This window comes from Pecten maximus, chromosome 8 (genome assembly GCF_902652985.1).
Source record: "Pecten maximus chromosome 8, xPecMax1.1, whole genome shotgun sequence".
Lineage (NCBI taxonomy): Eukaryota > Metazoa > Mollusca > Bivalvia > Pectinida > Pectinidae > Pecten > Pecten maximus.
The window spans coordinates 264,582-281,929 of NC_047022.1; the positions used below are offsets into that span (position 1 = coordinate 264,582).

Here is a 17,348-nt window from a genome sequence, read left to right on the forward strand (position 1 = left end):
TATATCTTTACTGATTACAAAAATATTGTTAAAATACCAAGCACCATCACATACATTATTATGTACTATTTCATTTTACATTTCTGCAATGACCACAGCAGCCCAACAACTAGTACTAAAAAAGTACTAAATTCAACAATGTGAGTTTAATTTTTTGCTTGGTTGCTATAATCAAACATCTACGTAACCTTAGTTTCTGTGTATTGCAAGCTACATTAGGCTGCCTGCACAAATGAAAATAATAGTTTTATAATTCAAAATATACAGAGAGCCCACTACAGTACATTGCCCCCTGTTTATCTGCTAACTAATTAATAACCTGTCTCAATCTAATTAGAATTAGACTTGTAATTTCGACTTCTCTATCAATGATACTCTATGATACATTATATAGCAGTGTATCGTAGATTATTTCAGATGAGCGGAAATTACAAGTCTAATCTTAATTAGATTGTGTATTGTCTTGACACGTGAACAATGTTAATAAGCGTATTTCTAAATACAATGTGAGTTGTTTTAAATTAACACATACAGGTAAATGTACCATAATTAACACATACAGGTAAATGTACCATAATTAACAAATACAGGTAAATGTACCATTATGATAATTAACACATACAGGTAAATGTCCCATTATGATAATTAACACATACAGGTAAATGTTCCATAATTAACACCTACAGGTAAATGTACCATAATTAACACATACAGGTAAATGTACCATAATTAACACATACAGGTAAATGTACCATTATGATAATTAACACATACAGGTAAATGTACCATTTTGATAATTAACACATACAGGTAGGTAAATGTTCCATAATTAACACATACAGGTAAATGTACCATAATTAACACATACAGGTTAATGTACCATTATTATAATTAACACATACGGGTAAATGTCCCATTATGATAATTAACACATACAGGTAAATGTACCATTTTGATAATTAACACATACAGGTAAATGTTCCATAATTAACACATACAGGTAAATGTACCATAATTAACACATACAGGTAAATGTACCATTTTGATAATTAACACATACAGGTAAATGTTCCATAATTAACACATGCAGGTAAATGTACCATAATTAACACATACAGGTTAATGTACCATTATGATAATTAACACATACAGGTAAATGTATCATTATGATAATTACTACATACAGGTAAATGTACCATTATGATAATTAACACATACAGGTAAATTTACTATTATGTTTTGTTTGGTTTGTTTTTGTTTTACATCCTATTAACAGCCAGGGTCATTTAAGGACGTGCCAAGTTTTGGAGGTGGAGGAAAGCCGGAGTACCCGGAGAAAAACCACCGGCCTACGGTCAGTACCTGGCAACTGCCCCACGTAGGTTTCGAACTAGCAACCCAGTGGTTGAGGGCTAGTGTTAAGTTTTGGGACACCTTAACCACTCGGCCACCGCGGCCCCCTGTACCATTATGATAATTAACACATACAGGTAAATGTACCATTCATATATTGGATGTAAACACCAATGTCGGTACCTGATAGTACACCAGGGAAATCGGTACCTGATAGTACACCAGGGAAATCGGTACCTGATAGTACACCAGGGAAATCGGTACCTGATAGTACACCAGGGAACCAGGGAAATCGGTACCTGATAGTACACCAGGGAAATCGGTACCTGATAGTACACCAGGGAAATCGGTACCTGATAGTACACCAGGGAACAAGGGAAATCGGTACCTGATAGTACACCAGGGAAATCGGTACCTGATAGTACACCAGGGAAATCGGTACCTGATAGTACACCAGGGAAATCAGTACCTGATAGTACACCAGGGAAATCGGTACCTGATAGTACACCAGGGAAATCGGTACCTGATAGTACACCAGGGAAATCAGTACCTGATAGTACACCAGGGAAATCAGTACCTGATAGTACACCAGGGAAATCGGAGTTGACAAGTATGGTACAGCCCGCAGCTTTTATGTTTTTTGGAAAACACTTTGTCAGATATCCAGCTGCAGAAGACATGTTTAATGTTATAAATCATATATAACATAGGCATTAACACACAATAAATCACAGTACTATAATCTCCCATTGGTAAGAACATTTTAAACAAATATCTGTTAATTCTTTGTACATTTAAACATGACATATATAGTTATAAGTATTCATTACAAAAAAATATAGGAAGAAATAAAGTCCTTATTTTCTTCTGGCAAAACAATTTGATTTAAATTAAATTTCAAATATTTTGAACTGACTCTTCTTACAATGTTTCAAACTACAGGTTACAGGTTACAGGTTTCAGGTGGACAAGTTAAATCCTGTCATTCTTGAAAAAGAAAAAGTATTTCAAATTGTTCTTTTTTTTTCCTATTGCGTGTTTTTCCTATTGCGTGTTTTCCTATTGCGTGTTTTTCCTATTGCGTGTTTTTCCTATTGGGCCCCTTTCTCCTGCCCATATTGTGTCTCGTACAGCCTTCATTTATGCAACATACAACATTGTCCAAATAATTCTCCAGACTAAATTTCATCAAAATTCCTTTAGTTTTTCAGGACTACTAGCGTTTTTCAAAAGGTTTTCCCTTGGGCAAGGTGAGCTAAAAAAATTGTTAATAATAATATTATAATTTATTACAAAGGGCAATACAGTAACTTATTAATAAGTTATTGTCAAATAATTTGCATATTCAAACTCATTCAAGATCTTGTCAATATATATGGCTGCATACAAAGTTTCATAAAACTTTGTTGACATTTACTCTATCGTGTTTACAAGATCCAATAAATATATTACAACAAAGGGCAATAACTCTTTAAATTACTGTCGAATAATTTTGATTTGCGAACTGGCCCTAGATCTTGTCCATATATAAATTTAAAGTCTCATCAAATTTGGTTGATATTTACATGAGTTATTGTGTACAATAATAATATCAGTACAAAGGGCAAAAACAAACTTGTTTGATACATGTAGTTACTCAAGCTATCCTGCTCACAAGGTAATTATTGATGGACAGGCAGACGCTCACCTTCTCTAATAAAACTCATTGGGAGGAAAAACTGTAATGCACAGGAACTGCTACTTATCTGAGTATATGTAAAATGGTCGCTGTGGAATTCAATTGTAAAATGACATTGTAGTATGACAATAGGATATTGTAGTACATCTGTATAACAAAAGGACATTGTTGTATGACAATAGGACATTGAAGTATGATAATAGGATATTGTAGTATGATAACAGGATATTGTAGTATGACAACCTTCACTATTGCCCTCTCAAACCTTCACTACTCCCCTCTCAAACTTTCACTAATACCCTCTCAAACCTTCACTAGTATGGTCCAATATTTTTGCTAGGAGTTGTTTTCAGAGCTATGCTGTGTTTGTATTGATACTCGTAATTCAGACTTTCGGCCATATGTACTCCTGGACGGTGAAGTAGAAGCAGAATTCATTGAAGAATTATCATGTAGCACATTTGGAGTCACATTATGCGTTTGTTGGTTCCCAGGGGAGGCTACTAGATGTAAATCCTTCATCAGTTGTAATTTTCGAGCGACAAAAACAAATAACATCATACCGCCAAACTGGAGACCCCCCAGGAAGAAGAAGTAGTTATCCAGGTGACACTGTTTGGTGACCTTGTTATTGCTGTCACAGAATCGACAATTTATGTTACCAGAATCTTTACCAAAAAACCACACATTCTGGAAGCTATACATTGCTCCAATCCCCAGAAAACTTCCAATGCCTGTGAACAGATGAAAAAGTCCCATAATGATTCCCTTCATGGAACGGGGCGCCATCTGGTAGGCAAAGTCTAAACCTGCAAAGGGAGATAACCTTTATAAATACAGTGAAAATATCAAATCATAACATCAATCTAATAGTTCAGTTACAGACACCATCATCGACGTCGTCGTCACCGTCATCGTCATCACCATCATCATCAAAACCATCAAATGCTGTTGGTTGAAATAAAGTTGTCTCATGTGATAAAATGATGTGATTGTTATGATTATTACGATGAACTATGTTTGAAGAAGTTTAAATGTCATTCTTTGACACAATCATAATGACTTAATTAATCAATTAATTTCTAGGCACTATCACACATGTAGTCGCAACATGTACCTATCGCATGCCATCCAGTTAGCATAAAGTGTCCTGATCAAGACCACAGCCATGACAGCACAGGCAGACTGGCCAATGCTTCCTGAGAAGCACTTACTAAAACAGTTAGGGACATTCTAACCACACAACTTGGATCTTCACCATCAGGTTTAGTGGCCGGCACTCTAACTGACCGAGGTATCACTAGGTTACATGGCCGGCACTCTAACTGACTGAGGTATCACTAGGTTACATGGCCGGCACTCTAACTGACTGAGGTATCACTAGGTTACATGGCCACCACTCTAACAGACTGAGGTATCACTAGGTTACATGGCCACCACTCTAACCGACTGAGGTATCACTACGTTACATGGCCACCACTCTAACCGACTGAGGTATCACTAGGTTACATGGCCGGCACTCTAACAGACTGAGGTATCACTAGGTTACATGGCCGGCACTCTAACTGACTGAGGTATCACTAGGTTACATGGCCGGCACTCTAACTGACTGAGGTATCACTAGGTTACATGGCCACCACTCTAACCGACTGAGGTATCACTACGTTACATGGCCACCACTCTAACCGACTGAGGTATCACTAGGTTACATGGCCGGCACTCTAACAGACTGAGGTATCACTAGGTTACATGGCCGGCACTCTAACTGACTGAGGTATCACTAGGTTACATGGCCGGCACTCTAACCGACTGAGCTATCACTAGGTTACATGGCCGGCACTCTAACTGACTGAGTTATCACTAGGTTACATGGCCAGCACTCTAACTGACTGAGGTATCACTAGGTTACATGGCCAGCACTCTAACTGACTGAGGTATCACTAGGTTACATGGCCGGCACTCTAACTGACTGTGCTATCACTAGGTTACATGGCCGGCACTCTAACCGACAGAGCTATCACTAGGTTACATGGCCGGCACTCTAACTGACTGAGGTATCACTAGGTTACATGGCCGGCACTCTAACTGACTGAGGTATCACTAAGTTACATGGCCGGCACTCTAACTGACTGAGGTATCACTAGGTTACATGGCCGGCACTCTAACTGACTGAGCTATCACTAGGTTACATGGCCGGCACTCTAACTGACTGAGGTATCACTAGGTTACATGGCCACCACTATAACTGACTGAGGTATCACTAGGTTACATGGCCGGCACTCTAACAGACTGAGGTATCACTAGGTTACATGGCCGGCACTCTAACTGACTGAGGTATCACTAGGTTACATGGCCGGCACTCTAACTGACTGAGGTATCACTAGGTTACATGGCCGGCACTCTAACTGACTGAGCTATCACTAGGTTACATGGCCGGCACTCTAACTGACTGAGGTATCACTAGGTTACATGGCCGGCACTCTAACTGACTGAGGTATCACTAGGTTACATGGCCGGCACTCTAACCGACTGAGCAATCACTAAGTTACATGGCCGGCACTCTAACTGACTGAGGTATCACTAGGTTACATGGCCGGCACTCTAAACTGACTGAGCTATCACTAGGTTACATGGCCGGCACTCTAACTGACTGAGGTATCACTAAGTTACATGGCCACCACTCTAACTGACTGAGGTATCACTAAGTTACATGGCCGGCACTCTAACTGACTGAGGTATCACTAGGTTACATGGCCACCACTCTAACTGACTGAGGTATCACTAGGTTACATGGCCGGCACTCTAACTGACTGAGGTATCACTAAGTTACATGGCCGGCACTCTAACCTGACTGAGCTATCACTAGGTTACATGGCCCGGCACTCTAACTGACTGAGGTAATCACTAGGTTACATGGCCAGCACTCTAACTGACTGAGGTATCACTAGGTTACATGGCCGCACTCTAACTGACTGAGGTATCACTAGGTTACATGGCCGGCACTCTAACTGACTGAGCGATCACTAGGTTACATGGCCGGCACTCTAACTGACTGAGCTATCACTAGGTTACATGGCCGGCACTCTAACTGACTGAGCTATCACTAGGTTACATGGCCGGCACTCTAACTGACTGAGGTATCACTAGGTTACATGGCCGGCACTCTAACTGACTGAGGTATCACTAGGTTACATGGCACGCACTCTAACCTGACTGAGGTATCACTAGGTTACATGGCCCGCACTCTAACAGACTGAGGTATCACTAGGTTACATGGCCGGCACTCTAACTGACTGAGGTATCACTAGGTTACATGGCCGGCACTCTAACTGACTGAGGTATCACTATGTTACATGGCCGGCACTCTAACTGACTGAGGTATCACTAGGTTACATGCCGGCACTCAACTGACTGAGGTATCACTAGGTTACATGGCCGGCACTGCTAACCTGACTGAGCTATCACTAGGTTACATGGCCGGCACTCTAACTGACTGAGGTATCACTAGGTACATGGCACGGCACTCTAACTGACTGAGGTATCACTAGGTTACATGGCCGCACTCTAACTGACTGAGGTATCACTAAGGTTACATGGCCGCACTCTAACTGACTGAGGTATCACTAGGTTACATGGCCGGCACTCTACTGACTGAGGTATCACTAGGTTACATGGGCCGGCACTCTAAACTGACTGAGCTATCACTAAGTTACATGGCCGGCACTGTAACCGACTGAGGTATCACTAGGTTACATGGCCGGCACTCTAACTGACTGAGGTATCACTAGGTTACATGGCCACCACTCTAACTGACTGAGGTATCACTAGGTTACATGGCCGGCACTCTAACTGACTGAGGTATCACTAGGTTACATGGCCGGCACTCTAACTGACTGAGCTATCACTAGGTTACATGGCCGGCACTCTAACTGACTGAGGTATCACTAGGTTACATGGCCGGCACTCTAACTGACTGAGGTATCACTAGGTTACATGGCCGGCACTCTAACTGACTGAGGTATCACTAGGTTACATGGCCGGCACTCTAACTGACTGAGGTAATCACTAGGTTACATGGCCGGCACTCTAACTGACTGAGCTATCACTAGGTTACATGGCCGGCACTCTAACTGACTGAGGTATCACTAGGTTACATGGCCGCACTCTAACTGACTGAGGTATCACTAGGTTACATGGCCGGCACTCTAACTGACTGAGGTATCACTAGGTTACATGGCCGGCACTCTAACTGACTGAGGTATCACTAGGTTACATGGCCGGCACTCTAACTGACTGAGCTATCACTAGGTTACATGGCCGGCACTCTAACTGACTGAGGTATCACTAGGTTACATGGCCGGCACTCTAACTGACTGAGGTATCACTAGGTTACATATGGCCAGCCACTCTAACTGACTGAGGTATCACTAGGTTACATGGCCGGCACTCTAACAGACTGAGGTATCACTAGGTTACATGGCCGGCACTCTAACTGACTGAGGTATCACTAGGTTACATGGCCGGCACTCTAACTGACTGAGGTATCACTAGGTTACATGGCCGGCACTCTAACTGACTGAGGTATCACTAGGTTACATGGCCACCACTCTAACTGACTGAGGTATCACTAGGTTACATGGCCGGCACTCTAACAGACTGAGGTATCACTAGGTTACATGGCCGGCACTCTAACTGACTGAGGTATCACTAGGTTACATGGCCGGCACTCTAACTGACTGAGCTATCACTAGGTTACATGGCCGGCACTCTAACTGACTGAGCTATCACTAGGTTACATGGCCGGCACTCTAACTGACTGAGCTATCACTAGGTTACATGGCCGCACTCTAACTGACTGAGGTATCACTAGGTTACATGGCCGGCACTCTAACTGACTGAGGTATCACTAGGTTACATGGCCGGCACTCTAACTGACTGAGCTATCACTAGGTTACATGGCCGGCACTCTAACCGACTGAGCTATCACTAGGTTACATGGCCGGCACTCTAACTGACTGAGGTATCACTAGGTTACATGGCCGGCACTCTAACTGACTGAGCTATCACTAGGTTACATGGCCGGCACTCTAACTGACTGAGGTATCACTAGGTTACATGGCCGGCACTCTAACTGACTGAGGTATCACTAGGTTACATGGCCGGCACTCTAACTGACTGAGGTATCACTAGGTTACATGGCCGCACTCTAACTGACTGAGGTATCACTAGGTTACATGGCCGGCACTCTAACTGACTGAGCTATCACTAGGTTACATGGCCGGCACTCTAACTGACTGAGGTATCACTAGGTTACATGGCCGGCACTCTAACTGACTGAGGTATCACTAGGTTACATGGCCGGCACTCTAACTGACTGAGCTATCACTAGGTTACATGGCCGGCACTCTAACTGACTGAGCTATCACTAGGTTACATGGCCGGCACTCTAACTGACTGAGGTATCACTAGGTTACATGGCCGGCACTCTAACTGACTGAGGTATCACTAGGTTACATGGCCGGCACTCTAACTGACTGAGGTATCACTAGGTTACATGGCCGGCACTCTAACTGACTGAGGCTATCACTAGGTTACATGGCCGGCACTCTAACTGACTGAGCTATCACTAGGTTACATGGCCGGCACTCTAACTGACTGAGGTATCACTAGGTTACATGGCCCGCACTCTAACTGACTGAGGTATCACTAGGTTACATGGCCGGCACTCTAACTGAGCTATCACTAGGTTACATGGCCGGCACTCTAACTGACTGAGCTATCACTAGGTTACATGGCCGGCACTCTAACTGACTGAGGTATCACTAGGTTACATGGCCGGCACTCTAACTGACTGAGGTATCACTAAGTTACATGGCCGCACTCTAACTGACTGAGGCTATCACTAGGTTACATGGCCGGCACTCTAACTGACTGAGGTATCACTAGGTTACATGGCCGGCACTCTAACTGACTGAGGTATCACTAGGTTACATGGCCGGCACTCTAACTGACTGAGGTATCACTAGGTTACATGGCCGGCACTCTAACTGACTGAGGTATCACTAGGTTACATGGCCGGCACTCTAACTGACTGAGGTATCACTAGGTTACATGGCCGGCACTCTAACTGACTGAGGTATCACTAGGTTACATGGCCGGCACTCTAACTGACTGAGGTATCACTAGGTTACATGGCCGGCACTCTAACTGACTGAGGTATCACTAGGTTACATGGCCGGCACTCTAACTGACTGAGGTATCACTAGGTTACATGGCCGGCACTCTAACTGACTGAGGTATCACTAGGTTACATGGCCGGCACTCTAACTGACTGAGGTATCACTAGGTTACATGGCCGGCACTCTAACTGACTGAGCTATCACTAGGTTACATGGCCGCACTCTAACTGACTGAGGCTATCACTAGGTTACATGGCCGGCACTCTAACTGACTGAGGCTATCACTAGGTTACATGGCCGCACTCTAACTGACTGAGGTATCACTAGGTTACATGGCCGCACTCTAACGACTGAGGTATCACTAGGTTACATGGCCGGCACTCTAACCGACTGAGCTATCACTAGGTTACATGGCCGGCACTCTAACTGACTGAGGTATCACTAGGTTACATGGCCGGCACTCTAACTGACTGAGGTATCACTAGGTTACATGGCCGGCACTCTAACTGACTGAGCTATCACTAGGTTACATGGCCGCCACTCTAACTGACTGAGCTATCACTAGGTTACATGGCCGGCACTCTAACTGACTGAGGTATCACTAGGTTACATGGCCGGCACTCTAACTGACTGAGCTATCACTAGGTTACATGGCCGGCACTCTAACTGACTGAGGTATCACTAGGTTACATGGCCGGCACTCTAACTGACTGAGGTATCACTAGGTTACATGGCCGGCACTCTAACTGACTGAGGTATCACTAGGTTACATGGCCGGCACTCTAACTGACTGAGCTATCACTAGGTTACATGGCCGGCACTCTAACTGACTGAGCTATCACTAGGTTACATGGCCGGCACTCTAACTGACTGAGGTATCACTAGGTTACATGGCCGCACTCTAAACTGACTGAGGTATCACTAGGTTACATGGCCGGCACTCTAACAGACTGAGGCTATCACTAGGTTACATGGCCGCACTCTAACTGACTGAGGTATCACTAGGTTACATGGCCGGCACTCTAACTGACTGAGCTATCACTAGGTTACATGGCCGGCACTCTAACTGACTGAGGCTATCACTAGGTTACATGGCCGGCACTCTAACTGACTGAGGTATCACTAGGTTACATGGCCGGCACTCTAACCTGACTGAGGTATCACTAGGTTACATGGCCGGCACTCTAACTGACTGAGGTATCACTAGGTTACATGGCCGGCACTCTAACTGACTGAGGTATCACTAGGTTACATGGCCGGCACTCTAACTGACTGAGGTATCACTAGGTTACATGGCCGGCACTCTAACTGACTGAGGCTATCACTAGGTTACATGGCCGGCACTCTAACTGACTGAGGTATCACTAAGTTACATGGCCGGCACTCTAACTGACTGAGGTATCACTAGGTTACATGGCCGGCACTCTAACTGACTGAGGTATCACTAGGTTACATGGCCGGCACTCTAACTGACTGAGGTATCACTAGGTTACATGGCCAGCACTCTAACTGACTGAGGTATCACTAGGTTACATGGCCGGCACTCTAACTGACTGAGCAATCACTAGGTTACATGGCCGGCACTCTAACTGACTGAGCAATCACTAAGTTACATGGCCGGCACTCTAACTGACTGAGGTATCACTAGGTTACATGGCCGGCACTCTAACTGACTGAGGTATCACTAGGTTACATGGCCGGCACTCTAACTGACTGAGGTATCACTAGGTTACATGGCCAGCACTCTAACTGACTGAGGTATCACTAGGTTACATGGCCGGCACTCTAACTGACTGAGGCTATCACTAGGTTACATGGCCGGCACTCTAACTGACTGAGGTATCACTAGGTTACATGGCCGGCACTCTAACTGACTGAGGTATCACTAGGTTACATGGCCGGCACTCTAACTGACTGAGGCTATCACTAGGTTAAGGCCGGCACTTAACTACGGGGATCACTAGGTTACGGGGCCGGCACCAACCGATGAGCAATCACAAAGTTACAGGGCCCGCATTAACTGACTGAGGATAAGGTTACAGGGCCGGCACTCAAAACGACGGGTTACTGGGTACTCCCCCACTCTAACTGAGGGGTTCACAGGTTAAGGGCCGGCACTCTAACAAGAGGGGTATTACTAGGTTTCTGGGGGATTTAAAAGTGAGCATAAAAGGTTTACAGGGCCCGGCATTAACGATGAGTATCATAGGTTCGGCCGGCACTTACAAACGAGTAACAAAGGTTACATCCCATCTAAGACTGGTATATGGGTTACATGGCCGGCACCAGATGGCTATCACTAGGTTACATGCCGGCACTCTAACACGAGCATCCAGTTACATGGCCGGCATTTAACCGACTGGGGATATAGGTTAAAGGGCCGGCACCAAAGATGGGGTTACTGGGTTTAAATGGCCCCCTAACTGACTGAGGTATCACTAGGTTACATGGCCGGCACTCTAACTGACTGAGGTATCACTAGGTTACATGGCCGGCACTCTAACTGACTGAGGTATCACTAGGTTACATGGCCAGCACTCTAACTGACTGAGGTATCACTAGGTTACATGGCCGGCACTCTAACTGACTGAGCTATCACTAGGTTACATGGCCGGCACTCTAACTGACTGAGGTATCACTAGGTTACATGGCCGGCACTCTAACTGACTGAGGTATCACTAGGTTACATGGCCGGCACTCTAACTGACTGAGGTATCACTAGGTTACATGGCCACCACTCTAACTGACTGAGGTATCACTAAGTTACATGGCCGGCACTCTACCAGACTGAGCTATCACTAGGTTACATGGCCGGCACTCTAACTGACTGAGGTATCACTAGGTTACATGGCCGGCACTCTAACTGACTGAGGTATCACTAGGTTACATGGCCAGCACTCTAACTGACTGAGGTATCACTAGGTTACATGGCCGGCACTCTAACTGACTGAGCAATCACTAGGTTACATGGCCGGCACTCTAACTGACTGAGCTATCACTAGGTTACATGGCCGGCACTCTAACTGACTGAGGTATCACTAGGTTACATGGCCGGCACTCTAACTGACTGAGGTATCACTAGGTTACATGGCCGGCACTCTAACTGACTGAGCTATCACTAGGTTACATGGCCGGCACTCTAACTGACTGAGGTATCACTAGGTTACATGGCCGGCACTCTAACTGACTGAGGCTATCACTAGGTTACATGGCCGCACTCTAACTGACTGAGGTATCACTAGGTTACATGGCCGGCACTCTAACAGACTGAGCTATCACTAGTTTACATGGCCGGCAGCTCTAACTGACTGAGGTATCACTAGGTTACATGGCCGCACTCTAACTGACTGAGCAATCACTAGGTTACATGGCCGGCACTCTAACTGACTGAGCAATCACTAGGTTACATGGCCGCACTCTAACGGACTGAGGTATCACTAGGTTACATGGCCGGCACTCTAACTGACTGAGGTATCACTAGGTTACATGGCCGGCACTCTAACTGACTGAGCTATCACTAGGTTACATGGCCGGCACTCTAACTGACTGAGGTATCACTAGGTTACATGGCCGGCACTCTAACTGACTGAGGTATCACTAGGTTACATGGCCGCACTCTAACTGACTGAGGTATCACTAGGTTACATGGCCGGCACTCTAACTGACTGAGGTATCACTAGGTTACATGGCCGGCACTCTAACTGACTGAGGTATCACTAGGTTACATGGCCGGCACTCTAACTGACTGAGGTATCACTAGGTTACATGGCCGGCACTCTAACTGACTGAGGTATCACTAGGTTACATGGCCAGCCACTCTAACTGACTGAGGTATCACTAGGTTACATGGCCGCACTCTAACTGACTGAGGTATCACTAGGTTACATGGCCGGCACTCTAACTGACTGAGCTATCACTAGGTTACATGGCCGGCACTCTAACTGACTGAGGTATCACTAGGTTACATGGCCGGCACTCTAACTGACTGAGGTATCACTAGGTTACATGGCCGGCACTCTAACTGACTGAGGTATCACTAGGTTACATGGCCGGCACTCTAACCGACTGAGCTATCACTAGGTTACATGGCCGGCACTCTAACTGACTGAGGTATCACTAGGTTACATGGCCGGCACTCTAACTGACTGAGGTATCACTAGGTTACATGGCCGGCACTCTAACTGACTGAGGTATCACTAGGTTACATGGCCGGCACTCTAACTGACTGAGCTATCACTAGGTTACATGGCCGGCACTCTAACTGACTGAGCAATCACTAAGTTACATGGCCGGCACTCTAACTGACTGAGGTATCACTAGGTTACATGGCCACCACTCTAACAGACTGAGGTATCACTAGGTTACATGGCCACCACTCTAACTGACTGAGGTATCACTAGGTTACATGGCCGGCACTCTAACAGACTGAGGTATCACTAGGTTACATGGCCGGCACTCTAACCGACTGAGCTATCACTAGGTTACATGGCCGGCACTCTAACTGACTGAGCTATCACTAGGTTACATGGCCGGCACTCTAACTGACTGAGGTATCACTAGGTTACATGGCCGGCACTCTAACTGACTGAGGTATCACTAGGTTACATGGCCGGCACTCTAACCGACTGAGCTATCACTAGGTTACATGGCCGGCACTCTAACTGACTGAGGTATCACTAGGTTACATGGCCGGCACTCTAACTGACTGAGTATCACTAGGTTACATGGCCGGCACTCTAACTGACTGAGGTATCACTAGGTTACATGGCCGGCACTCTAACGACTGAGGTATCACTAGGTTACATGGCCGGCACTCTAACTGACTGAGGCTATCACTAGGTTACATGGCCGGCACTCTAACCGACTGAGGTATCACTAGGTTACATGGCCGGCACTCTAACTGACTGAGGTATCACTAGGTTACATGGCCGGCACTCTAACCTGACTGAGGTATCACTAGGTTACATGGCCGGCACTCTAACTGACTGAGCTATCACTAGGTTACATGGCCGGCACTCTAACTGACTGAGGTATCACTAGGTTACATGGCCGGCCACTCTAACTGACTGAGGTATCACTAGGTTACATGGCCGGCACTCTAACTGACTGGGCTATCACTAGGTTACATGGCCGGCACTCTAACTGACTGAGGTATCACTAGGTTACATGGCCGGCACTCTAACTGACTGAGCTATCACTAGGTTACATGGCCGGCACTCTAACATGACTGAGGTATCACTAGGTTACATGGCCGGCACTCTAACTGACTGAGGTATCACTAGGTTACATGGCCGGCACTCTAACTGACTGAGGTATCACTAGGTTACATGGCCGGCACTCTAACTGACTGAGGTATCACTAGGTTACATGGCCGGCACTCTAACTGACTGAGGTATCACTAGGTTACATGGCCGGCACTCTAACTGACTGAGGTATCACTAGGTTACATGGCCGGCACTCTAACTGACTGAGGTATCACTAGGTTACATGGCCGGCACTCTAACTGACTGAGGCATCACTAGGTTACATGGCCGGCACTCTAACAGACTGAGGTATCACTAGGTTACATGGCCGGCACTCTAACTGACTGAGGTATCACTAGGTTACATGGCCGGCACTCTAACGACTGAGGTATCACTAGGTTACATGGCCGGCACTCTAACTGACTGAGGTATCACTAGGTTACATGGCCGGCACTCTAACTGACTGAGGTATCACTAGGTTACATGGCCGGCACTCTAACTGACTGAGGTATCACTAGGTTACATGGCCGGCACTCTAACTGACTGAGCTATCACTAGGTTACATGGCCGGCACTCTAACTGACTGAGCTATCACTAGGTTACATGGCCGGCACTCTAACTGACTGAGGTATCACTAGGTTACATGGCCGGCACTCTAACCGACTGAGGTATCACTAGGTTACATGGCCGGCACTCTAACTGACTGAGGTATCACTAGGTTACATGGCCGGCACTCTAACTGACTGAGGTATCACTAGGTTACATGGCCGGCACTCTAACTGACTGAGGTATCACTAGGTTACATGGCCGGCACTCTAACTGACTGAGGTATCACTAGGTTACATGGCCACCACTCTAACCGACTGAGCTATCACTAGGTTATGTGGCCGGCACTCTAACTGACTGAGCTATCACTAGGTTACATGGCCACCACTCTAACCGACTGTGCTATCACTAGGTTACATGGCCGGCACTCTAACCGACTGAGCTATCACTAGGTTACATGGCCACCACTCTAACCGACTGAGGTATCACTAGGTTACATGGCCGGCACTCTAACTGACTGAGGTATCACTAGGTTACATGGCCACCACTCTAACTGACTGAGCTATCTCTAGGTTACATGGTCAGCACTCTAACTGACTGAGCTATCACTAGGTTAAATGGCCGGCACTCTAACCGACTGAGGTATCACTAGGTTACATGGCCAGCACTCTAACTGACTAAGGTATCACTAGGTTACATGGCCAGCACTCTAACTGACTGAGCTATCACTAGGTTACATGGCCACCACTCTAACTGACTGAGGTATCACTAGGTTACATGGCCGGCACTCTAACTGACTGAGCTATCACTAGGTTACATGGCCGGCACTCTCACTGACTGAGGTATCACTAGGTACATGGCCGGCACTCTAACTGACTGAGGTATCACTAGGTTACATGGCCGGCACTCTAACCGACTGAGGTATCACTAGGTTACATGGCCACCACTCTAACTGACTGAGGTATCACTAGGTTACATGGCCACCACTCTAACTGACTGAGCTATCACTAGGTTACATGGCCGGCACTCTAACTGACTGAGCTATCACTAGGTTACATGGCCGGCACTCTAACTGACTGAGGTATCACTAGGTTACATGGCCGGCACTCTAACTGACTGAGGTATCACTAGGTTACATGGCCAGCACTCTAACTGACTGAGGTATCACTAGGTTACATGGCCACCACTCTAACTGACTGAGGTATCACTAGGTTACATGGCCGGCACTCTAACTGACTGAGCTATCACTAGGTTACATGGCCGGCACTCTAACTGACTGAGGTATCACTAGGTTACATGCCGGCACTCTAACTGACTGAGGTATCACTAGGTTACATGGCCAGCACTCTAACTGACTGAGGTATCACTAGGTTACATGGCCGGCACTCTAACTGACTGAGGTCTCACTAGGTTACATGGCCGCACTCTAACTGACTGAGGTATCACTAGGTTACATGGCCGCCACTCTAACTGACTGAGATATCACTAGGTTACATGGCCGGCACTCTAACTGACTGAGATATCACTAGGTTACATGGCCACCACTCTAACTGACTGAGGTATCACTAGGTTACATGGCCGCCACCCTAACCGACTGAGGTATCACTAAGTTACATGGCCGGCACTCTAAGCGACTGAAGTATCACTAGGTTACATGGTCAGCACTCTAACTGACTGAGCTATAACTAAGTTAAATGGCCACTACTCTAACTGACTGAGGTATCACTAGGTTACATGGCCGGCACTCTAACCGACTGAGCTATCACTAAGTTACATGGCCGGCACTCTAACTGACTGAGGTATCACTAGGTTACATGGCCGGCACTCTAACTGACTGAGCTATCACTAGGTTACATGGCCGGCACTCTAACCAACTGAGGTATCACTAGGTTACATGGCCGGCACTCTAACTGACTGAGGTATCACTAGGTTACATGGTCGGCACTCTAACTGACTGAGCTATCACTAGGTTACATGGCCGGCACTCTAACTGACTGAGCTATCACTAGGTTACATGGCCGGCACTCTAACTGACTGAGCTATCACTAGGTTACATGGCCAGCACTCTAACTGACTGAGCTATCACTAGGTTACATGGCCAGCACTCTAACTGACTGAGGTATCACTAGGTTACATGGCCGGCACTCTAACTGACTGAGATATCACTAGGTTACATGGCCACCACTCTAACAGACTGAGCTATCACTAGGTTACATGGCCACCACTCTAACTGACTGAGATATCACTAGGTTACATGGCCGGCACTCTAACTGACTGAGGTATCACTAGGTTACATGGCCGCCACTCTAACCGACTGAGGTATCACTAAGTTACATGGCCGGCACTCTA

At 46.1% G+C, this 17,348-nt stretch overlaps 1 protein-coding gene and 1 long non-coding RNA gene across 3 annotated transcripts in view; one reads left to right on the forward strand and one right to left on the reverse strand.

The window, feature by feature from the left end:
• On the forward strand, positions 1-2,423 carry LOC117332489. 2 transcript variants are annotated; one of them, XR_004533747.1, is made up of 2 exons: positions 1-714; positions 1,491-2,423. It is a non-coding gene; the product is annotated as an uncharacterized LOC117332489 (long non-coding RNA). The 2 variants fall into 2 exon arrangements; XR_004533746.1 differs by having other exon boundaries at positions 1-562.
• Positions 2,022-17,348, reverse strand: part of LOC117332488 (solute carrier family 15 member 4-like) — a 27,399-nt gene continuing 12,072 nt past the window's right edge. Inside the window, exon 8 of the mRNA XM_033891416.1 lies at positions 2,022-3,840. Coding sequence (XP_033747307.1) covers positions 3,368-3,840 — 473 coding nt within the window. The 3' untranslated portion in view covers positions 2,022-3,367. The remainder of the gene's footprint in view (positions 3,841-17,348) is intronic.